General features: G+C 40.0%; 1 protein-coding gene across 14 annotated transcripts in view; it reads left to right on the top strand.

Moving 5' to 3' along the window:
* Positions 1-27,377, top strand: part of LOC138751919 (obscurin-like) — a 755,203-nt gene that overhangs the window by 203,781 nt on the left and 524,045 nt on the right. For all 14 annotated transcript variants that reach the window (XM_069914884.1, XM_069914878.1, XM_069914879.1 and 11 more), the window contains 5 exons: positions 187-453; positions 18,233-18,499; positions 19,892-20,161; positions 20,718-20,984; positions 21,932-22,198. In XM_069914884.1, the coding sequence (XP_069770985.1) occupies positions 187-453; positions 18,233-18,499; positions 19,892-20,161; positions 20,718-20,984; positions 21,932-22,198 (1,338 nt within the window). The remainder of the gene's footprint in view (positions 1-186; positions 454-18,232; positions 18,500-19,891; positions 20,162-20,717; positions 20,985-21,931; positions 22,199-27,377) is intronic.

The following is a 27,377-nucleotide window of genomic DNA, read 5'->3' as shown; positions in this document are numbered from 1 at the left end:
TTGCATGGTCATTTTCCTGTAAAGTGCCTTGGAACATTTCACTTTATTGGTGATATTGTTAATGTTCAATTGGGATTGCTGGGAATTAGACTGATTCATTCTGCCATTGAATATTCCTAGAATGTAACTTGTGTTTCTAGTCAAGGTAGAAGGATAGAGTAACTATGTTTGCATTTATATTTTCAGCTTTCAAAATAGAAATAATAAAACATTTGGAAGATGTAGATACTGAGGAGGAAAGCAATCTTGTATATTCATGTGAGTTGTCCCATGATATTAATGAAGTGCAGTGGTATCTAAATGATACTCATTTATTTTCAAATGACTTCAATGAAATAAAGAAAAAAGGAAAGAGACACACATTAATTCTGAAAGGTGTAACGACGGAAGACACAGGAACAGTAATGTTGAAAGTGAGAAATGTGACAGACACAGCACAGCTGAATGTACGAGGTAAGCATTGTTATTGTATGTTTAGAATGATAAAGCATAAATTGCACAAGGTTTGTCTATCACATTGTAATGCCACTCTAATATTAATAATAATCTAACATTAAGGTCAGGGTTAGGCAATTTGTAAGTAATACTAAAGTAATGCAATTAGACATGTTATTGGCTGTGAAGTTCAAAGGATGGAATTTAAATAGAATAAGTAGAATTGTTCTGAAATCGAAAGAGACCTTTTGGCCTATTGAATGTTACCAGGGTAATCCAGCCATTTTCATTTCCATGATATTTTTTGCATTGCTCTGCATTTTATTCCTTCTTCACATGACTACCCTATTGCTTTTTGAAGATACTGGCCATGTTTCCATCATTCATACAGTAAATGAATTCCAGATCATAACCATCCTGAGTCGTCAGACTATCAGTAACATATGAGACAGGCATTCTGATGACAGGTCACTTAACTTGAAACAGTAACTCTATTTCTCTATTCACAGATGCTGTCTAGCCCACAGAGTATTGCAAACATTTTCTTTTTTTTTTAACCAATTAGGTAAAATAGTTTTTTCCTTGCATCTTCCTTGTTTCTTGTGCCAAAATTTTAAAGCTTTTTTGTGTGGTCCTTTATCCAATTAAGAATGGGAGAATTTCTCTCCATTACTCAATCTAAACCAATTATTATCTTGAAAACCCTGGTAAAATCTCCTCTCATCCTTCTGTACTTCAAGAACAACCACCCAGGAGGAGTCACGTGATCGAGTGGAACCAGGCCTCTCCAGAGAAAAGAAAAAAAAAGTTTGAAAAACTCAATAAACATAAAATATAGGAAGAGAAAGATAAAGTTACAGAGAAGAGACAGAAGATGGCACCCAAAAGAGAAAAAGTAAGAATAACAAAGAAAAGGGAAGAAGGAAAATCACTGAAGAAGAAAGAAGAAGGCCTTAGCAGAGAACCACCATGGAGAGGAGTGGCCAATCTCCGATGTTGGTGAGTCCCCAGAGGAGCGGTGTCCTCCCGACCGGTGGACTTCAAAAATGGCTCTCAGAGCCAAGAGGAGGTGCGCAACTGCGCATGCACAAGTAAAAGAATAGGTTAATGCTGGTGGGAGGGGGACTCAGCTGAGGAGCGGCCAGCTGCGGTGGGAGGGGGACTCAGCTGAGGAGCGGCCAGCTCCGGAGCAGCCAGCTGAGAGATGCCCAGTGTCGGGGCGTTCAGCTGGGGAAGCAAACAAGAAAGAAGAGTGGTGAGAAAGAGAATGAAGGACAGGAAGAGGATGAGCGTCAACGGGGCGACCAGCATGGGGACGACCTGCGGCAGGAAGCCCAGTAGTGGGTCGGACTGCAACAGGGGGCCCAACAACGGGTCGATTGCAGCAGGAGGCCTAACAGCAGGAGACACAGCAGCTGGAGGCCCAGCAAGGATACAAAAGCAGCTCACCAGAGAAGGATTAAGATACACAGATACAGAGAAGAGAAGAAGATGACACAGACATAGATACAGACACAGAAGAAGAGGAGGAAGAAGACCAAGAATTTCAAAAGAAAGAAGAAGGTAAAATAGAAGGACAAAGTTTAGATAAAGCCTTTTTCAAAGAACAAATGAGGTCATTAAAAGAATGGCCATCATTAGAATTTAGTTCAATCAAAAGAAAAATGAAAAGAGCTGCAGACAGAATACAAAGTTTAGAGTTGGTCATGACTGAAATAGGGAAAAGAGTAGAAAATGTGGAGCAATGAGAAGCTGCTCTAGAAATGGAGATAAATGATCTAAGAGGGAAGTTGGAAGAGAGCGAAAAAAAATTAAAGAGACACAAGATTTATTGTCACAAAAAATGGACATATTGGAAAAGCACAGTAGGCGAAACAACATAAAAATAGTGGGCCTGAAAGAAGGCAAAGAAAGGTCAGATATGAAGGGTCAGACATGAAGAAATAGAAATTGAAAGGGCGCATAGAGCACTAGTACCGAAATCACCACCACATCAAAAACCGAGATCCATATTGGTAAAACTTCTAAGATATATGACAAGAGAGAACATACTTGAGCAGGCAAGAAAGAAGGTTAGAGAAGACAATAAGCCGTTGGAATATAAGGGACAAAAAATATTTTTTTACTTCAAACTTTTAAAGGAGAGGAAGGAATTCAACATGGCGAAAACAATCGGATGGAAGAAAGGTTATAAATTTATATTAAGACATCCAGCAGTACTTAGTGTTTATTCCTGGAGAACGGAATAGACTGTTCTCAGACCTAAAGAAAGCCCAAGAATTTGCTGAACATTTGCAGGACAGGAGAAGAGAGGAGGAGGAGTGACAAGAAGGAAGACCGGCAAGAAAATATACAAAAATATGTAAAAATATAAAGTAAATATAATGTATATATAAAGATTTAAAGATGGATAAGAGAAGGGGAAAAAGGGAGAAAAAAAGAGAGAGCTTTGTTATATGTATAGGAAAATAGTGTTCTCTGGGGGGCTGGGGGTGGGAGAATAATGGTCACTGCGAAATCGGTTGATGCTTGCGAGTAAGTTTGCAAACCGAATGGAAAGGGGAGTTGTGGTTGCCATCAAGGGACAAGGGGCAATCCAAGGAGGGGAGGTTCATTTGGGGTTAAAGGGTTCATGTGGGGATTGTTGTGGTAGTTCATGTCTTAAGTGTGTTGTCATATATTGAGATTAAAAAGGAGAACTTAAAAAACAGTAATAGAAAAAAAGGGGATGGAGGTGGTGAAGAGGTGGAAAAGAAGTGAAAATAAAGATATAAGTTGGTCACGTTGGACTAAATGACTATAAACATTAATGGAATATAAAATCAAGTTTAAGTGTATCCCATTGGAAAAAAAAAATCACATATAATTTAAAAGACAAAGTTAAAATCTTTGAAAGAATCTGGAAACCATATATGGAACATTACAGAAAGAGCAGGCCTCGGACCACCACCACCTAAAATGATAAGAAGATAAACACAATCAGATTTAACGTGTATAAGTAGATGATATGTCTTTTTTTGTTTGTATTCTTTTTGTATAAAGATATTGTTTTATTGTATTTTATATGTTCAATATTTAATTTTTTTGGAGGGGGTGGGATGGGGAAAAAATGAAAATGTCACTGTGAATATTTAAAGAGATGCATCTGTAAATATGGTTGATATGGTTCATAGAGCGATAAATAAAGAATTACAAAAAAAAATTCAAATTGACTTTGCTCCAGAAGTCTTAAATTTGTACCTTAAATATGATTTAAGTTGATAATATGCAAAAATTGTATTATTTTGTGTGTCATATTTCTCCTTCAATTGTTCAAAAGTCAAAAAGATCCTAAAACACAATCTTTTATCCTCTGTATACCTTTATTATATATACCTTTACTATACCAACTGTCAAATAAAGAATTATTCAAAATGGAAAAAAAAGAACAACCACCCTGGGGCTTCTCCATACTGAAATCCAAAGCTAAAATTCTTCATCCCTGAAACCAATTTAGCAAACATTGACATACTTCCTAAAGTGCAGCAACTAGAATTGGACTTGATATGGCCTTTGATTGAAACAGATTCAACACAACTTCCTTTTCAACTCAGTACTTCTGTTTCCTAGGATGCCATTTACTCTTTCTGAACAAGGATCTCTACATTTTTTAAATTTTTTTTTATTTTTCACACCATAAACCACATTGACCAAGATACATACATTTTCCTTTTCAAATATATACAGTGTCATTTTCTCCCCCCCTCCCTCCTCCCATCCCACCCTCCCTAAGTTAATAAATTTACAAATATTGTCTGTTGTCCATCTTTTTTTAATAAATCCAGTTTGGTCTAGATTTACCATTTCAGGTACATAATCTGCTAATCTGTTTGCTAATAGTTTAGCTATTATCTTATAATCTGTGTTAAGTAATGATATTGGTCTATATGACGTTGGTGCGAGTGGATCTTTCCCTTGCTTTGGTATTACTGTAATTATTGCTGTTTTACATGAATCTGGTAAGCTTTGTGTTTTGTCAATCTGGTTGATTACTTCCAGGAGGGGAGGAATTAATAAATCTTTAAATGTTTTATAGAATTCTATTGGGAATCCATCCTCTCCTGGTGTTTTATTATTTGGTAGTTTTTTTATTATCTCTTGTATTTCTACTATTTCAAATGGTTCTGTTAATTTATTTTGTTCCTCTATTTGTAATTTTGGTAGTTCAATTTTAGTTAAAAATTTGTCTATTTTGCCTTCTTTCCCTTTGTTTTCAGTTTGGTATAATTGTTCATAGAATTCTCTAAAGTTTTCATTGATCTCCTTTGGATTATATGTGATTTGTTTGTCTTTTTTCCTTGATGCCAATACCATTTTCTTAGCTTGTTCTGTCTTAAGCTGCCATGCTAGAATTTTGTGCGTTTTTTCCTCTAGTTCATAATATTTCTGTTTTGTCTTCATTATGTTCTTCTCCACCTTATATGTTTGTAGTGTTTCATATTTTATTTTTTTATCTGCCAATTCTCTTCTTTTAGTTGTATCTTCCTTCATTGCTAATTCTTTTTCTATATTTACTATTTCCCTTTCCAACTGCTCTGTTTCCTGATTATAGTCCTTCTTCATCTTGGTTACATAACTTATTATTTGCCCTCTAATGAACGCTTTCATTGCATCCCATAGTATAAACTTATCTTTCACTGATTCCGTATTTATTTCAAAGTACATTTTAATTTGTCTTTCAATGAATTCTCTAAAATCCTGCCTTTTAAGTCGCATGGAGTTTAATCTCCATCTATACATTCTTGGAGGGATGTCCTCTAACTCTATTGTCAATGTCAAGGGTGAATGGTCCGATAATATTCTAGCTTTATATTCTGTTTTTCTTACTCTATCTTGCATACGAGCTGATAACAGGAATAGGTCTATTCTTGAGTATGTTTTATGTCTACCCGAATAATATAAATATTCCTTTTCCTTTGGGTGTTGTTTCCTCCATATATCCAAAAGTTGCATTTCTTGCATCGATTTAATTATAAATTTGGTTACTTTGTTCTTTCTGTTAATTTTTTTCCTAGTTTTGTCCATATTTGAATCCAAATTAAGGTTGAAATCCCCTCCTATTGATATGTTCCCTTGCGTATCTGCTATCTTCAAAAAAATATCTTGCATAAACTTTTGATCTTCTTCGTTAGGTGAATATACATTGAGTAGATTCCAAAACTCCGAATATATCTGACATTTTATCATTACATATCTCCCTGCTGGATCTATTATTTCCTCTTCTATTTTAATTGGTACATTTTTACTGATTAATATAGCTACTCCTCTTGCTTTTGAATTATACGACGCTGCTGTTACATTCCCACCCAATCTCTCTTTAATTTCTTGTGCTCCAATTCAGTTAAATGTGTTTCTTGCACAAATGCTATATCAATTTTTTCTTTTTTCAGTAAATTTAGCAGTTTCTTCCTTTTGATTTGGTTATGATTTCCGTTAATATTTAAAGTCATATAGTTCAACGTAGCCATTTCATACTTTGTTTATCTTCCCTTTCCGTTTCTCCATCATCACCTTTCCTTCTTATCCATTTCTGCTTTCTTGTTTTGAACATTTTATAAGACAACATTTCTAAAACATCAAACATTTTCCTTATTCTCCTATTTAAAACTTCTTTAACCCCATTCTCCCCTCCCCCTCCTGAGTTGCCCTTTATCCCTTGTCGGGCAACCACATCTCCCCTCTCCATTTGGATTTGCAAATTCACTCGCAAGCGTCAAATGATTTTTCAGTGACCGTAACTCCTCCCCACCCAACCCCCCCCGGAAAAGATTTCAATTTTCATATATAACAAAGGTCACTCTTTTAATTCCCTCCTTATTCCCTCTATTCCCTTTCATTCCCTTATTAATTCTTATCTATACTCTATATATTTTCCTCTAAATATGGATATACTCATGTATGCATATATATACATACACACCTATATACATATATATATATATATATATATATATACCCATATACACACATACATATAGTTCATGGTCATTTTTACTCTCACTACATGTCTTCATCTCTCTGCTTGTTTTGTAGTTGTTCTGCAAATTTTTGTGCTTCCTCTGGATCCGAAAATAGTCTGTTTTGTTGCCCTGGAATAACTATTTTAAGTACTGCTGGGTACTTTAACATAAATTTATATCCTTTTTTCCATAAGATCGTTTTTGCTGTATTGAACTCCTTCCTCTTCTTCAGGAGTTCAAAACTTATGTCTGGATAGAAAAAAATTTTTGACCTTTGTATTCCAGTGGCTTTTTGTCTTCTCTTATTTTCTTCATTGCTTTCTCCAATATATTTTCTCTTGTATAACTTAAGAATTTTACTAAAATGGATCTTGGTTTTTGCTGCGGTTGTGGCTTCGGGGCTAAAGTTCTATGTGCCCTCTCTATTTCCATTTCTTCCTGTAATTCTGGTCTTCCCAGGACCCTGGGGATCCAATCTTTTATAAATTCTCTCATATTCTTGCCTTCTTCATCTTCCTTAAGGCCCACTATCTTTATATTATTTCTTCTATTATAGTTTTCCATTATATCTATCTTCTGAGCTAACAGCTCATGTGCCTCTTTAACTTTTTTTATTAGATTCTTCTAATTTCTCTTTTAAGTCCTCTACTTCCATTTCTACGATTATTTCTCGTTCTTCCACATTATCCACTCTTTTTCCTATCTCTGATATGACCATTTCTATTTTATTCATTTTTTCTTCTGCACTCATAATTCTTCTTTTTATCTCAGACCGTGAGGTTAGGAGGACTGCTTTCCAAACTGTAGCATTCTCCCTCTCCATTTGCATGTTTCCCCAGGGGTTGTAACTCGTGGTCCTGATTGTGGTAATTCCCCTGGTCACTGTGGATGTAACTGTGGAAGCCAAACAAAATGAAGAGGCTTCACAGGGCCTTGATGACTGTAGCAATGGTCATGTCCGAGCAAGGGATAGCAAATGGAAAATGGGAGTATTTATTGATGATGTTAAGAAAATACACATTGCGGTCAATGGATGCAGATAGATGTCCTTTAAAATTGACTTTGAGTTACTCAAAGTGGCAGGTGGGTGGCTTTAATTAATTGTGCTCTGTCTGGCCAGTAGAAGGGCAGCTTGCACTCAGCACAGACTTGGCAGGCTTTGTCAGAGGCCTGATCTTGTTGACGGAGTACGGCAGGTTGCGTGCTTTGACAAAATGAAAAAACCTGGTAACTCTGGTTTGACAGAGACCATTGTGGAGGTTTTGCAGCCAGTCAATCTGTGCGCTAGTACAGGTCCTGCGGAACAGGGTGTTGGGTGGCTCATTAAGCTTCATAATTATAGGGGGACAGTTCAATCCTCCACCTCAGTATTTTGTCATTTTTGATTTTAGCCCATTGCTGATTGTTAAACACAAACACAACTGCACGTTGATCAGTCAGCAGGGTGAATCACTTACTGGACAGGTAATGGCGCCAGTTCTCGACGATGATTTGGGCCTCTTTCTTGACTGAGGAATGTCGAATCTCAGGGCCCTGCAGTGTAAGTGAAAAAAATGCGAATAGCCTGCCTGCCTTGTTTAGGGTGGCCTCCAGGGCGAAGTCTGATGCATCACTTTCCACCTGAAACAGGATGGATTCATCCATAGCATGCATTGTGGCCTTGGCGATATCTGCCTTAATGTGATTGATGGCTTCACGATCGTCCGCCACCAGGGAAAGGATGTGGATTTGATGAAGGGTTGGGCCTTGTCTGCATAATTGGGACATTGAGCATAATAGGAAAAGAACCCAAAGCACCTCTTCAGGGCCTTGAGGCTGTGTGGAGGGGGAAGCTCTGGGAGTGACTGCATGTGGTCAGGGTTCAAGCCAATGACTCCATTCTTGATGACACAGCCAAGGATGGCCAGAGTGGTTGTGCGAAAACTCACCCTTAACCTTATTATCTGTAAGGTTAAGGAGCTTGGTTGTTTCGAGAAATTTCTGGAGATTGGCGTCATTGTCCTGCATGTTGTGGCTGCAGATGGTGACATTATTGAGGTATAGGAAAGTGGCCTTCAACTTGTACTGATCCACCATGCGGTCCATCTCCCGCTGGAAGACTGAGACACCATTTGTGACACCGAAGGGAACCCAGAGGAAGTAGTAAAGGCGGCCATTTGCCTCGAACGCCATATACTGGTGGTGGTCTGGGTGGATAGGGAGCTGGTGGTATGCCGACTTCAGGTCAGTGGTCGAAAAGACCCAATACTGGGCAATTTGGTTGACCATGTTGATGATGTGTCAGAGGGGCTATGCATCCAAATGCATACATCTATTGATGATCTGACTGTAGTCGATGACTATCCTATTCTTTTTCCCGATCTGTACTACCACTCCCTGCACTCTACAAGGGCTGGTGCTGGTTTCAATAATCCCCTTCTTGAGTAAGCGCTGTACCTCTGCCCGGATGAAGGCCCTGTCCCCGGCACTGTACCACCTACTTTTAGTGGCGACAGGTTTATAGTCAGGAGTGAGGTTGATGAATTACGTGTGGAGAGCCCACAGGTTGTGCTTGGTGAGTGGTTGGATTGTTGGCCCAGTACAATGGAGGGGTTGCAGAGTGCGGGTGGCGTGCAGTGGTCGATTCGAAAATTCCCAGTTATACACATTGAGGGGTGGATGGGGCCCATTGAGCTCCGTCGTCATGCTTTTAAGGTGACACTGAAAATAAGGTCCCAATAGCACAGCAGCACAGAGCTGCGGCATTACCCTCAGTCTAAAGCTTTATATTCAGTACCCTGCACCATTAGAGTCACTACCCAGAAGCCTTAGATGTCCACTGTGTGTGACTTGGATGCCAAGGAAACCTTCTGGTTCACTGGCAATACTGTTAGGGAAAAGCGCCGCACTGTGTCCGGGCGAATAAAACTCCCTGTGCTCCCACTATCAAATAAGCAACTTGTTTCATGGCTGTTTACCTGAATATCTGATCTGGCAAGTTGATGTGGGCTGTCCTGGTCAATTGTGATGGATGCCAGTGTCGGGTTGCTGCAGATTGCAGCTGTGGAATACGTTTGTGTTCAAAATGCGCCCAGGGTCCGCAAATGGTGCTGCTGGATCCTCAAGATGGTGGCCCCCATGATTGCGCATATTGCTGGCCCCCGGTGATGATGGTGTCCAGGACGGTGAGTCCCTACGATCGACATGCGGCGCTGCTAGGGAGAGGTTTTGATTTACACACTTTGGTACAGAGGCCCTTCTTGCTGCAGCTGGAGCAAGTTGAATCTTTCACTGGGCAGCGTTTCCTCTGATACTTGCTTGCCCAGCTGCAGAAGTAGCACTTTGGGTGCTTCAGTAGCACCGCAGCTGTGATTGGGTCACCACTGGAGCTGGTCAAAAGTGAAGGGAGGTGGTTGCGGTGCACTGCTGCCATGGTTGAGTTGTTAGTGGAGCGAAGGGGTGGGCAAGCATACCAAGATGGCGGCCCATGGGGTAACCACAAGGCGGTCACGTTGTCAGTCAAGTAGGCCTTCATGTTCTGGAGAGCCACGTCCAGCATACCTGCTAGCTCGACTGCTGTCCACAAACTGAGTTCCCTTTGCTCTAAGAGCATTTATCGGATGTAGTTCGACCTGATCTCTACCACGTAAGTGTCCTAAATCAAGTCCTCTGTGTACTCTGCGGCGGACATGGCCTTGCATGCACAGGCCCTGCTGGACTCACCAGCTCATTGTTTGTGGATCACTAGAAGGTGGCTGGTGTAGACGATATTGATCCTACGCAGGAACTGTCCATGGCTTCCTGGTATGATGTCGCATCCCTGATATGGAATACACCAGGGTGCTGACTTGGGAGTGCAGCCCTTGTAGCTTATCAGTTTCTGATCACACAATGGTGGAGGAAGCTTGCAAGAATGCTTCAAAACAGCTCTGTTGTTTTTCTGGCTTCAGGATCTGCTACATTGTTTAAAAAAAAACTTTGTGAATAAAATTATGCACCATCAATTACTCGAAAGACTGTTATTGAGAAACCAATAGGGCTTTTATTCACTTAGGAACAATGGCACATGCATATTGCTCGACTGTCTTGCACTGAGAAGTGGGGGTGTGAGACATCCACCTTTATACAGAAGCCTGTGGGGAGGGGCCACAGGTACAATTGGCTAATAGGTGTGTCTGACCAGACAATTATACATAACAGTGGTTTACCACGCTCATCAAACCGTGTACCTTATGTAGCAAAGATAAAGATACATAACCAATTTTTTTTAAATGCTTGAGCCCTTCATCAAGGTATAAGGAAAATGTAGGAGGTACAACAAGCCCACCCAGAAGGAACACAGAACATGCTAGAACTCAGCAGATCAGGCAGCATCCATGGAATGCTAAAAGTGTCACCCATCTACTCCCTATATGCATCCTTGGCTAGACCACCTCACTAAAGCTCTTAGCTCTCCTCAGCAACCTGAATGATCTGTTCATTCAGCTGCAACTCCAGCTCCTTGATCTAGTTAAGAATTGGAGCTGGATGCTCTTCCCACAGGAGTAATTAGTCAACCAGTTTACCTATCTCGGCTGCACCATTTTATCGGATGCAAGGATCGACAACGAGATAGACAACAGACTCGCCAAGGCAAATAGCGCCTTTGGAAGACTACACAAAAGAGTCTGGAAAAACAACCAACTGAAAAACCTCACAAAGATTAGCGTATACAGAGCCGTTGTCATACCCACACTCCTGTTCGTCTCCGAATCATGGGTCCTTTACCGGCATCACCTACGGCTCCTAGAACGCTTCCACCAGCGTTGTCTCCGCTCCATCCTCAACATTCATTGGAGCGACTTAATCTCCAACATCGAAGTTCTCGAGATGGCAGAGGCCAACAGCATTGAATCCACGCTGCTGAAGATCCAACTGCGCTGGGTAGGTCACGTCTCCAGAATGGAAGACCATCGCCTTCCCAAGATCGTGTTATATGGCGAGCTCTCCACTGGGCACCGAGACAGAGGTGCACCAAAGAAGAGGTACAAGGACTGCCTAAAGAAATCTCTTGGTGCCTGCCACATTGACCATCGCCAGAGGGCTGATCTCACCTCAAACTGTGCATCTTGGCACCTCACAGTTCGGCGGGCAGCAACCTCCTTAGAAGAAGACCACAGAGCCCACCTCACTGTCAAAAGACAAAGGAGGAAAAACCCAACACCCAACCCCAACCAACCAATTTTCCCTTGCAACCGCTGCAACCGTGTCTGCCTGTCCCGCATCGGACTTGTCAGCCACAAACGAGCCTACAGCTGACGTGGACATTACCCCTCCATAAATCTTCGTCCGCGAAGCCAAGCCAAAGAAAGAATTAGTCAGATGCACTGGAAAATTCTCAGATTTTGCACATTCTGCAAGAGGAACAATGGACAAATGCATCTTGTCTGCACTAACCACTGAAAATAAAAGCAATAAAAAGCCTTATCCTTACTGGTGGTAGCCCTGCTGTCTTTGCTTGCCAAAGCCTCTCAAGGCAAAGTTTCAATGTCCCACTATTACACTAGATGGCTGCTCTGCTAACTTACCTTCTTGTTAATTAGCTAGTTCGCTAAACAACTAGGCTTCCCTTTTTGAACTGCATCCACACTCTTTCTGTCACTTCGGATCTGAAACTCACAACTAAAAAGGGTTGCCATTTTACACTGCTCCTGTATCCTCTCTGACTCCTGGGATCTGAAAGAAAAAGGATTTAAACCTGACAAGAAATCCAAAGTCGTCTTATTTGCTTGGTGTGAACTGTAAGGTGTCCTGGATGAATCTATGTAGTGAATTCAATTCTTTGGAATATCCATGTGTTTTCCATTAAAATCCCTGAGGAATATTTTAAATAGAGCATTGTTGGAGTTTTAATTTGGTGTCTGTAGAAATGGTAGTTCTGGATAGTTGGTCAGGAATTGGAGCTCTGCGCACTTTCCATAGGAGTAGTTGTCAAAGATACTGGAAGATTCCCAGATTTCCACATTCTACAGAAAGAGTATTGAACAAGTAGATCTCGACTATACTAACCACTGAAATGAAAAACAATAGTAAACTTTATCTTACCTGCTGTCTCTACTTGCCGAAGCCTCTTGAGCCAAAGCCTCAATGTTCCACTGGGTGTTCCCACAAAGTTTTCAGGAAATTTAAGAGTGTTTAAATAATTAAGTGCTGAAAAAAACACTTGCTGTTTTAACACATGCTGAGAACTTGTAAAGAATTTGATCAGCTTGCAGTCACTCCTGACAGCACTAGTCATTCTTCAGATGTCAACAAGTTGTCCATTTAAGTGACCAAAAAAAACAAACTGCCATGATGTGCTGTGTAGAAAGACAGAGAGCACTCAAGACCAGACAGTACAAAGTGCTTTTATTCAATAAGAATGGCACACATGGTCTGTGGACTAAACTGGGGTTTTGGCGGGGATCCAGGGTTTATATCGGGATATCTGCGGGGAGGAGCCAGTCCTTAGAGCATCGCACCAGTAGTGAATTCCCAGTTCACTACATTCATCTCTCTTTTGACTGAAGCCTGCGGTTGAAAACAAAGAACATTGGATAGTCAAAAATGTTTTTACAATATTTACAAGTTCATCCTGTCAGGACGTCTGGAAATGCGGACAGAGCACCAGTGTCAGCTGGCCCTGGGCTTCCTGACCCTCCTGTGGTTCTGGGGTCTTGGGGCGTGGGTGATCTGGCTCTGGTGGTAGGGGTGACTGGATCCACTTCCTCTGACAGCTCATCTGAGCCTCGGTGTTTTTCTGGAAACCCTGAGTAGGTCAGAGTCCTGGCCCACTTGAGGTGATGGACTCTCAGTTCTGGCGGGTGCCAGGTCGCTCATCGAGACAGTGTCCTACCCGCCATCTGGGTATACCATGTAGGTGTGTGGGGTTGGCATGGAGTAGGTGCACCTTCTCGACCACAGGGTCAGATTTGCTCCTCCTCGTGTGCTTTTGGAGTAGCACTGGACCTGGTGCTGTAAGCCAAGCCGGAAGGGTTGTTCCTGACATTGACTTTTTCTCGAAAGAAAGCATCAGCTTGTGAGGTGTTGCATTGGTCGCAGTGGAAAGTAGCGACCTAATGGAGTGGAACACCATGGGTAAGACGTCCTGGCAACATGAGTCTGGAAGTCCTTTGGACCAGAGGGCCAATTTGTCAGCCTTCCAAACCATAGCATTCTCTTTCTCAACCCATTTGGTCCCCCAGGGTTTTAGCTAGTCGTCCTACTGGATGCAATGCCTCTCACCAGCACAAACAGGCGTAGCTCTTCGCTCATAAACGATGAACCCCGTTAGCTTATGGATATAGCCGGGATTCCTGAACAGGGCGAAAATAGAGTCTATGGCCCTAGTTTCGGACAGCATGGAAGTGTCCGGACGGGGAATGGCGAATGGGAAACAAGAGTACTTGTCAATGACAGTGAGAAAGTACACTCTCCTGTTCATGTAGGGGAGGGGTCCCTTGAAATTGACGCTGAGCCATTTGAAGGGACTGGATACCTTTATCAGGTGTGCCTTTCTGGGATGGTAGAAGTGCGGCTTGCATTCCGCACAGACCTGCATGACCTGGTCATTTCCCTGACATCCTCAGTCGAGTAGGGTAGATTGTGTGCCTTGACACATGGCCTTGTAGGCTCCTGAAAGGAAAAAAAATGCAACCGGCCTACTCACCTGATTAAGGGTTGCAGCCAGGGCTACGTCTGAGGTGCCACTTTCCACCTGGAAAGGTACATTTTCATCCACCGCATGCATGGTGGCCTTTACACTGTGGCTTCTGATGTAGTTGAAAGCTGTTTGAGCTTCGGCTGTCAGTGGAAAAGAAGTGATTTTTAGGATGGGATGAAGCTTGTTGGCATATTGAGGGATCCATTGGGTGTAATATGAGAAGAAGCCCAGGCAATTCCTCAAAGCCTTCATTTTCCTTGGGATCTGGAGTTCCGACAAGGGGTGCATCCTGTCAGGGTTGGGGGTTAATGATGCCATTCTCCATCATGTAGTCCAAGATGGCTAGGCGTCTAGTCCTGAATATGCACTTACTGGTGCTGTAAATGGGGTTCTGGGCTTTAGCTGCGTGGAGAAAGTTCTGGAGGTTAGTGTCATGGTCCTCCAGAGTGTATCCACAAATGTTGTCGAGGTATGGGAAGGTGGCCTTCAACTTAAATTTGTCTACCATTTGGTCCATCTGTCTCTGGAAGATTGAGGCCCCATTCGTGATACAAAATGGGACCCTCCAGAATTGATAGTCTCCCATTAGCCTTAAAAGTGGTGTAGGGATGGTCCTCAAAATAGATTGGCAACTGGTGGTAAGCAGCTTTAAGGTCGATGGTCAAATAGACCTTGTACTACACAATTTCATTCACTATGTCTGAAATGCGAGGAAGGGGGTATGTGTCCAGGAATGTGAAGCTATTAATAGTTTGGCTATATTCAATTACTAGCCTGGACTTTTCTTCCCCTTTTATGACAACCCACCTATGCTCTCCATGGGCTGGTACTATGCTCGATAATATTCTCATCAAGCAGTTGTTGTCTCTGTGCTGTAACGCCTGCTTTTTGTAGCAATTGGTCTCCAATCAACTTTCAGATTGGGGAACAGAGGAGGTGGATCTGTATTTGGTGTGGAGAGACAGCAAGAAGCATCAGAATTTTGAGACCTTGTGTTCCGAACTGTAATGGGAGGGAGAGGACCAGAATACCCCAGGGTCACTTTTTAAAAGTGACACAAGAAGTCAAGACCCAGAAAAACTGAAGCACATAAATTCTTAAGTGCAGAATTCCCCCTCTTGTAAAGATAAATGAACCATACAATGTTCTTAAATATTTACAGATCTGGCATATATTTAAAGTGGAGTTGATATGTTCTTGATTAGTAAGGGTGTCAAAATTGTAGAGGAAAGGCAGGAAAATGGGGTTGATGGGAAGAATACATTGTCCATGATTTGAAAGGACTACCATATATTTCGGCACATAAGTCGTCTTCCGTACAAATTGACCCCTCTTTTTCAGCCTCATTTTATGGTTTTTATATCCAGTGTTTAAGTCAACCCCAATTTTCTGACTGCCTGAAGTGCCCTATTGACCGGCATACAAGTCGAGCCCCCAAAGCTCGCAATGCCTGAGATGAGCAGTTGACGGCCGTATGTCGACCCCCATAGATTGCATGGATTGATCTGCTGGGTTTTGACTGGAGGTATTACTATCATGGAGGGTCCATTGACACAATGCAGCATGCGAAAAAAATATAGTGAGCTTTAAGTTGAAAGTGATAGAAATGGCCAAGGAAACCAACAACTGCACTGCTGCAAGAAATGTGAGAAGTTGGTTAGAGATTGGAGGAAGAAAGAAGAGACTTTAAGAAACAATAACGAAGAGGCAATGCTCTTTGAGAAAAGGAATCACTTGTTGGCCAGAGTTGGAAAATCACGTTGCAGAATGGGTACGTGAACAGAGGCAAGATTGCTACATAGTCACCCGAAATAAAATAAGAACATTTGTACTGCAGTGGGCCAATTCACACCCAAACCTCAATGATGATTTTAAAGCTACAGTAGGCTGGTGCAATCGTTTTATAAACAGAAAAAATCTGTTTATTATGCCAAAAAAACAAAGATTTTTCAGAAACTATCTAAAGATCTTGATCATAAAGTTGTAAGTTTTCACCAGTGTATTATATGGAACTGGCAGAAACACCAGTTTGCATTGGAAAATATCGGAAACATGGACGAAACCCCCATGAATTTTGGACATGATAAGTAATAGAACAGTGGAATGGAAAGATGTTAAAACTGCAAACTGGAAGTACAGGCCATGAAAGGACCAAGTTTACTGTGGTGTTATTGCGCATGGCTGGTGGGACAAAGTTAAGACCCATGAAATCAAAAATGAAATTCCCTGCAGGTAGTTTTGTATATTTTTATGAAAAAGGATTGATGGATAAAAATGGTGTAAAACAATGGATAGACCATGTGTGGAACAGGCAGCCAGTCGATTTACACAAAGAATGGAGTTTGCTGGTCCGGGATATGTTTCCTAGCCACTTAACTGAGAACAATAAAAGTAGATTAGCACCACATAATACTTACATGGCAGTTAACTCGGATGATTTGATGTCTATATTGTTACCTCTTGATGTCTTCTTGAACAAGCCATTCAAAGACCATGTGCACGAAGAATGGAATTACATGGATGTTGAGTGCAGAAAGTAGTTTACAAAAGGCGGGGTAATGCATGCTGCAAATGATTTATTGTGAGACATTAATTACAAAGCTGAAGCCTCCTCATTAGATACAGACTGAGATCCATATGATGAGGGTTTAAACAGTGAGAGTATGAAAGTGCCTGCTGCCATCTTTGCTTCAGACGATGAGTGCGAGACTGATTTTGAAGGGTTCTAAATGTGTTGTTGTTTTCAGACAATGATAGCAATTTTGAAGTGTGCTAATTGATTTTTTCAATAAAAATCTAAATGAAAATCTGTCACAGATAGGTTTTTGGTTTATCAAGGGTCAACTTGTATGCCAGATCAGCGCAGATTGGATTTTGAGCTGAATTTAAGGTCTCAAAAGTATATCTAGTGTATAAGTCAACCCCCATTTTTTGAGAGATTTTTTTTGGGTTTCATGTCTTGACTTATACACCGAAGTAAACAGTAATTCTGCTCCTATCTCTTATCGTCCAAATGTGGGCAGAAATGTGCAATAACAAAGAATGAGATTCATGCCTGATACCAGGAAGCTATTAGGCAGATCAGTATGAATAGCCCAAAATGCCTGGTTTAATTTCATACTGGGCATAATTTCAGCGAGAAATAATCTGAAGGGCAACTTATTCTGTGTGGTCAAAATGGGAACTCCTAATGTCACAAAAATAGGTGTTATGCAGTGTAATTTTTTTGGCTTTTATATGACAATAGAAAAGTCAATTGTGCAAAGTTGATTTTTAACCTTTTAGGGAATTTTGAAAGTAAACTTTCATTGTCCGATAAGGTTTGGACTCCATTTTTAATTTGATGAACACTACTTCCTTTTGTGTACGCATTGTTTGCTGGAATTTAAAGATTCTTTTGAGCACCTATGTCTAAAGTTAAATTGTCTCTTTTTATTAAGACATAAATCCTTAATGTGACAAATGTAAAATAGGTGATGCTTCTGGACGTGCCCTAGCCTAGAAGAATTTTGGAAAGATGTTTTTCAAACATTATCAGTAATTCTTAAGTTAAAATTGGAACCATGCCCTTTAATTTCTCTTTTTGGATCACTTCAAGATGTTGATATATTACTGACTTCAATTCAAAACTGAATTTTATCTTTTACTTCAAATGATAGCCAGACATGCAAGTTTGATTAAGTAGAAAGATAACACTACCTACTTATGCACAATGACTGACTAAGGGATATTATGTCTTGTTTAAGTCAGAAAAAATTAGATTAAAATTATCAAGGATTCAAATATTAAGTTTCAAAAGACATGGGGCCCATTTATGGATTATTTTCATAATCTTAAGATTTAGTTTTGTACTGGAATTTTTTTCGCTGTGTTGTCCCTCTCCAAGTTAGTGTCACTTGATTCATACATATCAACTTTCAACCTTGCTTAGAGGATGGAGTTTTCGTTTTTTTGATTAAATTTTACTTTATTGTCATAATTGTGCTCTGAATTTCCTGATCATGAGAATTATTTGTAAATTAAAACAAATCTTTTGTAGTACATTGTATAATTGTACTGTTTAATTGTTTATACTATAAAATATCAATAAAATATTTTAAAAAGAAAGTAAACTATTTTCTTCTGTTTCTCATTGCAGAAAAGCCTGTGGTCTTCATGAAATCATTGGATGACATTGTTGGGGAGGAGAGAGGAATGATTACCCTAGAGTGCGAAGTATCTAAACCCAAGGTCAATCCCATTTGGAAAAAAGATGATGTGGTACTTGGTTCAAGTGACAAATATGAACTGCTGCATGCTGGAAAGACACTTTGTCTAATAGTACATGACCTGAATAAAAGTGATGCTGGAGTGTATACTTGCGACATAAGCAGTGATAAAGCAAATGCTAAGGTCACCATACAAGGTATGTTATACCACTGAACATTAATTTTAGACTGATAACGAGTAAATAAAAAGGAAAAACTTTGCACAATATTCAGTAAGCAGTATGGAAATAAACTGGAAATCTTTAAAAGTTTGATACTTTTGAGTTCAGTTCCCCAGTTTATATGAAATTGTTCAAAAATTAGGATCATAGATCTATGCTTGGAATTTATTAGCATTTTCCTGAATGGCTGGAGTTTTAGTCTGTTTTAAAAATTCAGCGATTCAGCATGCTCACAAGTCCTTGCAGCGCTTTCCCTTTCCCTCTGCTTTCTTTCAGCTCCCCACCCCCTTCCTTCTCCATTCAGAGAGCTATCCCCTCCCCTTTTTACAACCCAGCTTTTTTCTCTTCTACCCTCCTACCCATATCCACCTCTTACCTGTGGGCCAGTGCTCCCCCCCTGCCCCTCTTCCCCATGATTTTATTTCAAACACCTGCCTGCTTTTTGCTCAGGCCCAAAATGTTGGTTGTGTATCTTTGCTACATAAAGAACACTGTGTGATCTGCTGAGTTTCTCCAGCACTTTATGTAGAAGCCAACATATGGAGCATACTGTACAAGCATATGAAGTAGCAAGGATACATCAAATTGCCTGCAGTGTATCAAAGTCAAATCTATGTATTAGCTAGGGAAATTCCAAGGACAAAAACCTCCAAACAAATATAAGGTTGGGTGAGGGATGAAACCACATTTTTTAATGATTGGTTTAATTCATTGCTTTTTTTCTTTTATTTTCTGTAGCAACATCCCACAAGCATTTTGTTTCAGATATTTTTTTTTTCTGGTATTTTATGCAAATAAATTATCTGAGAGATATAAATTCTGATAATTCTGTAATTTCATATGGCTCCAATTAAATCAATGGCCCAATAATGTGTCTTTGAAAACTTCTAGCTGCCAGTTACATTAATCAATATACTCTCTGCCAACACCATGATAAAAACCTATCTCTATTTGCAATGTATTTGGGTTGAGTATTCTCTATTGTACACTACAATGTTCCAAAGTATTATCCAATAAGATTTTCTTTTATTTCTAACATGATAGAAGCCAATTCTGGTCATTGAAACCTGTGCTGCTCAATTACACCCAATTAACCTTCAACCCGGTATGTTTTTTGGAGGGTGCAAGGAAACTGGAATTCCCAGGGAACACCCACGCAGGTCACAGAGAGAACGTACAAACTCTTTGCAGACAGTGCTGGATTTGAATCCTGGTCATTGGTGCTTCAAATAAATTTACTAACCACTACACAAACTATGCTGCCCTTATTTTATCCTGTCTTCTCCAATAATATTGATGGCCTTTACCCAATAAAGTAATTAATAAAAATGTATCTGCTTCTAATTTTAAATGCCTATTTTGTTGCAGAACTTAATATTGGAATCACAAAGCGTCTCAAGAGCACAGAGATTAAAGAAGGAGAAAGTGGGTCATTTGAATGCATACTTTCTCATGAAAGCATCGATGAATATTACTGGACTGTTAATGGGCAGTTAGTGAAAGGCATTGAACGTTTTGAAGCATTTAACATTGGTCGAAAATATATACTCAGCATTAAGGAGACAGCTCTTTCAGATGCAGGTGAAGTTGTTTTCCATGTGCGGAATCTCAACTCTAAGGCTTCCTTGATGGTGAAAGGTACGATCTGAAAACAACATTACATTCAATATTAATTATCTACTAACTGTCGAAGCAGGCAGTGGGTTTGTGCTGCATTTACTCCATTTGCCTCTCAGTTTTTGGATCCTTGGAATGACCCTGGCCTTCGGAGCTCTCCATGTGGAATTTGTATGACTGTGTGGATCCCCTGGTTGTGGCAATTTCCTTGCATGTTGTGAAAATGTATGGTAGGTTAATTGATTGTTCTAAATTATCCCTAATGTAGGTCAATGGCAACATAATCAAAGGAGAATTGATAGACACATGAAAGAGAACAAGTCATTGGCCTAGAAGGAAATAAGAAGGAATTAAATGGGGCTGATGGAATTGCTCTGCTTGGAGCAGGGGTATTCTTTTGTATTGCAGTGAGTAATTTAATTAAATTTAATTAAATTTAATTAAATTCTTCAAATAAACTTGATAACTGGTTGTTAAAACATATGGAAATTCTAGGTGTATCAATACAAGAATGCTATTATTGCTCAAAGCAAGCACTGAACTACAATCTATCATATTTTTGATTTTTATGTTTCAGAAAAACCAACAGAAATCATAAAGCAACTTGAGGATATGGAGGCAATTGCAGATGAAGAGATTGTACTGTGTTGTGAAACCTCGAGGCCGGATTCTTTTTTGAAGTGGTTTAAGGATGGGAAAATAATTAAAAAGAGCATGAAATATGAAGTTTCTCAGCATGGATCTGTAAGCAAATTGATAGTCCATAAAGCCACCACAAAAGATTCTGGAAAGTATGAATGCAGAGCAGAGAATTCTAAAACTGAAGCTACTGTCACTGTGAAAGGTAAAAAAAAGTATATATTTTTATTTCACATTTTAACTTCAATAGTTTTCACACATACTTTATTCCTTATTAACTGTATAGATTAGGTAATTGTAAATAATCATTCCATCAAAAAGCATCATTTATATATTTAAATCTCGAGTGAAGAGGCTTGATAATATATTTAACTGAATTTTAATAATGCATTAATTTAGGTTCCTGGTCATATTCTAAACTATCACAGTCCTCATTACTTCAGATGATCCATTAGCCTGGTCCTCTGCCTTCAGGTTCGATCTTTCAGAATGTATAACTTCACCCTTATCTGCATTCATTGCCATCTGTCTCTTCTTGCAATTTTGCATCCTGTCTATATCCTGTTGTAACCTACCAAACCTTCTAGATTATCCACAGCACCTCCAGCCTTCATGTCAACTGTAAATTTTGTAACCCATCCTTCACTTCCTTATCCAAGTTATTTATAAAGATCACAGAGCATGGGTCCCAGAAGAGAAACCTGAGAACATTGCCAGTTACCAACCTCCAATCAAAATACCCTCCATGAATGGCCTCTGTGTTCTTGCTAATTCCAAATCCACCAGCCAAGTTTTTATGGATCTTGTGCCTCATGACTTTCTGGATGGGCCTACTGTAGAAAACCTTGTCAAATGCCTTAGTAAAATCCATGTGCACAACAGCCACTTATACCTTCATTAATCTGTTGTTCCATCCTCGAAAAACTCAATTGGGTTCATGAGGCTCAACCTGCTTCTCAAAAAGCGATGCTGACCATCCCTAATAAGACTACGCTTCTCCAAATGTTTGTAATTCTTGTCCTTAAGATCTTCTCCAACAGTTTGCCTACCACTGAAGTAAATTATTGTATCAATAAAGTATTTGACCTATAACTATCTGGTTATTTAATGTTAAGTAACTTGGTTTATCAATGTATTTTACATCCTTTCCAGATGTGGTAAATCGATTTACCAAAGAACTACATGACATAATAAGTGAAGAGAAAGGATTTGTAATTCTTGAGTGTGCAACTGAAAAGCCAGCAAACAAGGCTGTCTGGCGAAAAGGGATGGCAGAAATAAAACCAAGCAAGAAATATGAGATGAAACGAGAGGGAAATTTGCTAAGCCTCAAAATTAATCAGCTAGAGAAAATTGATGGTGACCACTACACTTGTGACATTGGGAATACACAGTCAAGAGCTCTGCTATCAGTTGAAGGTCTGGATTGTTTGTATCCCATTAATGGTTTATAGTGTTTACATTACTAATTATAACATATTGTAATTTTAAAGTTTTCATGAATTAACACCCTTTATTTGTGATCCAGTAATCTTTATAAAAGAATGTCCACAAGAAGATATTTAGAGATGCCAGAGACTTCAGAAGTTGGAATCTGGAATAAAAAAATGAGCTGCTGAAGAGAATTTGGCAGATTATTATTTAGATGGGAGGAATTTCAAAATTATGAGGAGGAAAGGGACTTGAGAGTCCTCATGCTGGATACCCTAAAGGTTGACCTCCAGCTTTGGTCAGTGGTGAAGAATGCAAATGTAATGTTGGCATTCATTTCTAAAGGAATAGCATGGAATGTTGCGACTCTAAAAAGCACTGGTGAGACCTCACTTGAAGTACTGTGTACAGTTTTGAGAAAAGATAGCTAATTTTGGAGAAGGATCAGAAAAGATATACTAGAAAAACAGCAGGAATGTAAGAGATAATATGTAGCCTCTTTCACACTTGCAAGTGACCCCAGGAATTAACGGCCAATTGGCCTTTAAATTGTCCAGTGTAAAAGCAAAATCAGCTCAATGCCATGTCAGATCACGTCATCTCACGCCAGGAATAGACATCCTTGATCCCTAGTACAATTCTGCAGATGCCAGTGTTACAATCAGCTAAGTGTGAAATGGGCAATTGCATTTTGGGTTTGAAATGACCCTGCGTGAGTGTAGGAACTTGAAGGAAGAAAAGATGAAAATGAAGATATAAACTTTGCTATGGGAGAGCTGCAGCTGGATGGGGAGAGAGAGAGAGAGAGAGGAAATAAATAGAAATAAATACCAATAGTGGACAATTTTTAAACAGCATGGGAATGCTGGTAGCACTATAGCGCACTATTTATAAAGACAGTGGAAAAAAGCATTGATGGATTTGACTTCAGAGAATGCTGTGCAACAGAGAAACCCCTCGATGAATGCTTCGTGCATGCAGTGAGACATACAGCCCTGGCTCGACTGCATGGAATTCTGGGAGGGAAGGTCCACCATCGCTTTTTCCCATCGTATTTATAAATTGTACACAACAGTGCTTCGAACTTTCCCACACTATATAAATAGTGTGCTAGAGTGGTTCAAACTTTCCCACACTATAAAAATAGTGTGCTATAATGCTTCAAACGTTCCCACACTATAAAAATAGTGTGCTGTAGTGCGTCAAACTTTCCCACACTATATAAATAGTGTGCTGTAGTGCTTCAAACTTCCCCACACTACATAAATAGTGTGCTGTAGTGCTTCAAACTTACCAAACTTTATAAATAGTGTGCTGTAGTGCTTCAAACTTTCCCACACTATATAAATAGTGTGCTGTAGTGCTTCAAACTTTCCCACACTATATAAATAGTGTGCTGTAGTGCTTCAAACTTACCAAACTTTATAAATAGTGTGCTGTAGTGCTTCAAACTTTCCCACACTATATAAATAGTATGCTGTAGTGCTTCAAACTTACCAAACTTTATAGTGTGCTGTAGTGCTTCAAACTTACCAAACTTTATAAATAGTGTGCTGTAGTGCTTCAAACTTTCCCACACTAGATAAATAGTGTGCTGTAGTGCTTCAAACTTACCAAACTTTATAAATAGTGTGCTGTAGTGCTTCAAACTTTCCCACACTATATAAATAGTGTGCTGTAGTGCTTCAAACTTTCCCACACTAGATAAATAGTGTGCTGTAGTGCTTCATACTTACCAAACTTTATAAATAGTGTGCTGTAGTGCTTCAAACTTTCCCACACTATATAAATAGTGTGCTGTAGTGCTTCAAACTTTCCCACACTAGATAAATAGTGTGCTGTAGTGCTTCATACTTACCAAACTTTATAAATAGTGTGCTGTAGTGCTTCAAACTTTTGCACACTATATAAATTTAGCGCTATAGCACAACCAACATTACCACCCTGTTAAAAAATTTTCTGCTCTTGCTATTTATTGCTTGCACTTTCCCATGGTTCCTTATAAAGGTCTATATAGGTCGGTACAACCAAAACAGGGGCTGAAGGGCTCATCCTGTGCTGTACATAAAGCTTCATTATGTTATAATTAGGCATGTTTAATTTTGTTCAAAATCAGGATTTAGGCAGGTCCACCATCGTTCTATGTGTCACGATACCACCAGCAGAAGGTAGAACAGTCCTAACTGCAGCGATGGCTACTTGCAAGTGTGAAAGTGTTCACTGTCCCAGTTAGGAGTGGTTAAGTGTCAAAAGCCAAAGCCCCATTCCTATCCCAGAACACTGAAAGGCTAATTTCGTGGGATGCAAGTGTGAAAGCGACTTATGAGAAACAATTGGACTCTACTCGTTGGTGTACTGAAGTATGAGGAGGGACCTCATAGAGGCATTTTGACTGCTGAAAGGCCAGAGTAGATGGGATGTTTCCCATGGTAGAGGATTCGTGGACAAGAGGGAATAAAGAACGTCAATGTAAAGCAGAGCTGTGGAAACATTTCTTTAGTCAGAGGGTTGTGAGTCTGTGGAACTTGTTGCGACAGGTGTCTATGGAAGTGTAGTCGTTGGGTATATTTAAGGCAGAGATTGACAGATATTTGATTAGTCAGGGCATCAAAGGTAATCAGGAGAAAGCCGGTGAGTGAGGCTGTCTAAATATCTTTTAAATATTGCACTTGTACCCAACACTACTATTTCCTCTGACAGCTCATTCCACATGCATTGCTCAGGTCCCTTTTAAATCTTTCCCCTTAATTTTTCAATCTTTATGTAATCTATGCCACTCATGATGTTCTAAACCTCTATAAGGTCCCCTTCTGCCTCCTACACTGCAGGCAGAAAAGTCCTTGCTTATCCAGCTATTCCTTATAATTGAAGCAAGGCAATTCAGGTTACATTGTTGTAAATCTTTCCTGCACCCTTTCCAGCTTACTGTCACAATCGCTCCACAGTAGATGCAATATCACTAGCTCTCCTTTCAGTTCTGGATCACATAAACAACAGCAACACATACATCAGTTTGACTACAGCTCAGCTCTCTTATTTTGCATTATTTATTTTAAAATAATTTGGAGCAATATCTGCACTGAAATGCTGCCGCAAAACAAATTTCGTGACATGCTCATGACAATAAATTCTGATTCTGATATTGAACCCCTGTTGGGTCTTCACTATCCCTTCTGACCTTTTCCTCTCTGAGATAGAACACTCTTTATTCAGTAAGGGCATTACCTTTGATGCCCTATGCCCACACAATGAATTCCATGCCCAGCATGATGCTGAATTCTTCTTTCACCAGTCTCCAAACCCGTTTTATCAATGATTCTCCAACTCCTACTGAAGGTTCCTTCTCCCTCCTTAAGCCTCCTTCCTTCTCTTGGACATCTTGTTCTGGCCTTTTGCCTGCTCAGGATCCTTTTATTTCCAACTGTTGCTGAGACATCAAACATCCTGACCACATTACACTTATCTATTCTAAAATCTTATCCCTGCAGAATGCACTGCCTTCCATTATTTCTACATCAATCCCAACCTTACTATCAAACCCTCAAACAAGGGTGGTGCTGTTGTAGTCTGATGCACTAATCTCTACTTTGCCGAGACCAGATGAAAGCTCACAGACACCTATTCTTACTTACCCCTTGAACAGGATCCCACCAGCAAACATCAGGCCACCGTCGCTTGCACCATCACTGACCTTATCACTTCCACTAAATCTCGGTTCCACAGTCTTGAACAATGTTTCTTAACCTCACACTGTCCAGTTTTTCTTGCTAACCAAGATCCACAAATTCAACCGACCAAGTTGTCCCATTGTCTCTGCATGCTTCTGTCTCACCGAATTGGCATCATCATACCTCAATGCCATTTTGTTTAGTCCAGTCCAGTCCCTTCCCACTTACATCCTGAACACCTCACATGCTTTGACAACTTTCAGTTCTCTGGGCTGGACCACCTCATTTTGACCATGGACATTCAGTCTTTATACACTTCCATTCCCCACAAATGGTCTCAAGGACTCTCCATTTCTTCCTGGAGAGGGTGCAGAGATTTACTAGGATGATTCCTGGAATGCAGGGGCTGGCGTATGATGAGCGTTTGACAGTTCTCCAAGGGGTGGTCTTATAGACACATTTCAAATATTGAAAGGTTTTGACAGAGTGAATGTGAATAAGATGCTTCCCTTGATGGGTGAATTGAGGACAAGGGGTCGTAGTTTTAAAATTAGAAGTTATCCAATTAAAACAGAGAGGAGGAAGAACTCCTTTAGTCAGAGGGTTGTGGATCTGTGGAATTCACTGCCGCACAAAGCATTGGAGGCCAGATCATTGGGAATATTTAAACAGGAAATGGATAAGCATCTCATTAATAAGGGTATCAAGGATATGGGGAAAAGGCTGGAAATTGGAACTAGGTGTGATGTAGAGTCACAGAACAGACTCGATGGGACTAGTGGCCTGCTTCTGTCCCCTCCAACATCATCTTTCTCTGCCCGGCAGAGCTTGTACTCACCCTTAATAACTTCTCCTTTGGCTCATCCTACTTTCTCCAAATCAATGGTGGACCCATAGGTCTTATATTGGTCCCAGCTATGTCTGTCTTTTCATTGGATATGTGGAGCAATCTATGCTGTTAGGTTACACAGGCAAGCCTCTTCAACATTTCTCTATAATATTGACAACTACATTGGTGCTGACTCCTGCACCCTTGATGAGCTTCACAACTTTATTTACTTTGCTGCCAGTTTCCACCCTGACCTCAATTTCACTCGGTCCATCTCTGCTAACTCTCTCTCCTTTCTTGATCTTTCGGTCAGCATTTGAGGAAACCTCAATAAACCCACTGATTCATACAATTACCTTGACTACACCACTTCCCACCCTGTCTCCTCTAAGGATTTTATTTATTTTTCTCAAATCCCTCATTTCTGCCACATCTGCTCCCTGGATGAGACTTTCCATTCCAGGACATCTGAGATGTCCTTCAGAAAATGTAGATTCCCCAATTAGCCTTCACTGGAATCTCCTCTATTTATACACATCTAAAGAGGCATAGATCAGGTAGATAGGATCTTTTTTCCCCATATTAGGCATATAAAAAGCTAGAGGGCACAAATTTAAGGTAAAAGGAAGGAGTTTTAATGAGAAATATTAATCACAGAAATTCACTGCTA

This window comes from Narcine bancroftii, chromosome 1 (assembly GCF_036971445.1).
Source record: "Narcine bancroftii isolate sNarBan1 chromosome 1, sNarBan1.hap1, whole genome shotgun sequence".
NCBI classification, from domain to species: domain Eukaryota; kingdom Metazoa; phylum Chordata; class Chondrichthyes; order Torpediniformes; family Narcinidae; genus Narcine; species Narcine bancroftii.
Note: the sequence above shows the minus strand (reverse complement) of the source record. Positions and strands in the feature narration are given on the sequence as shown.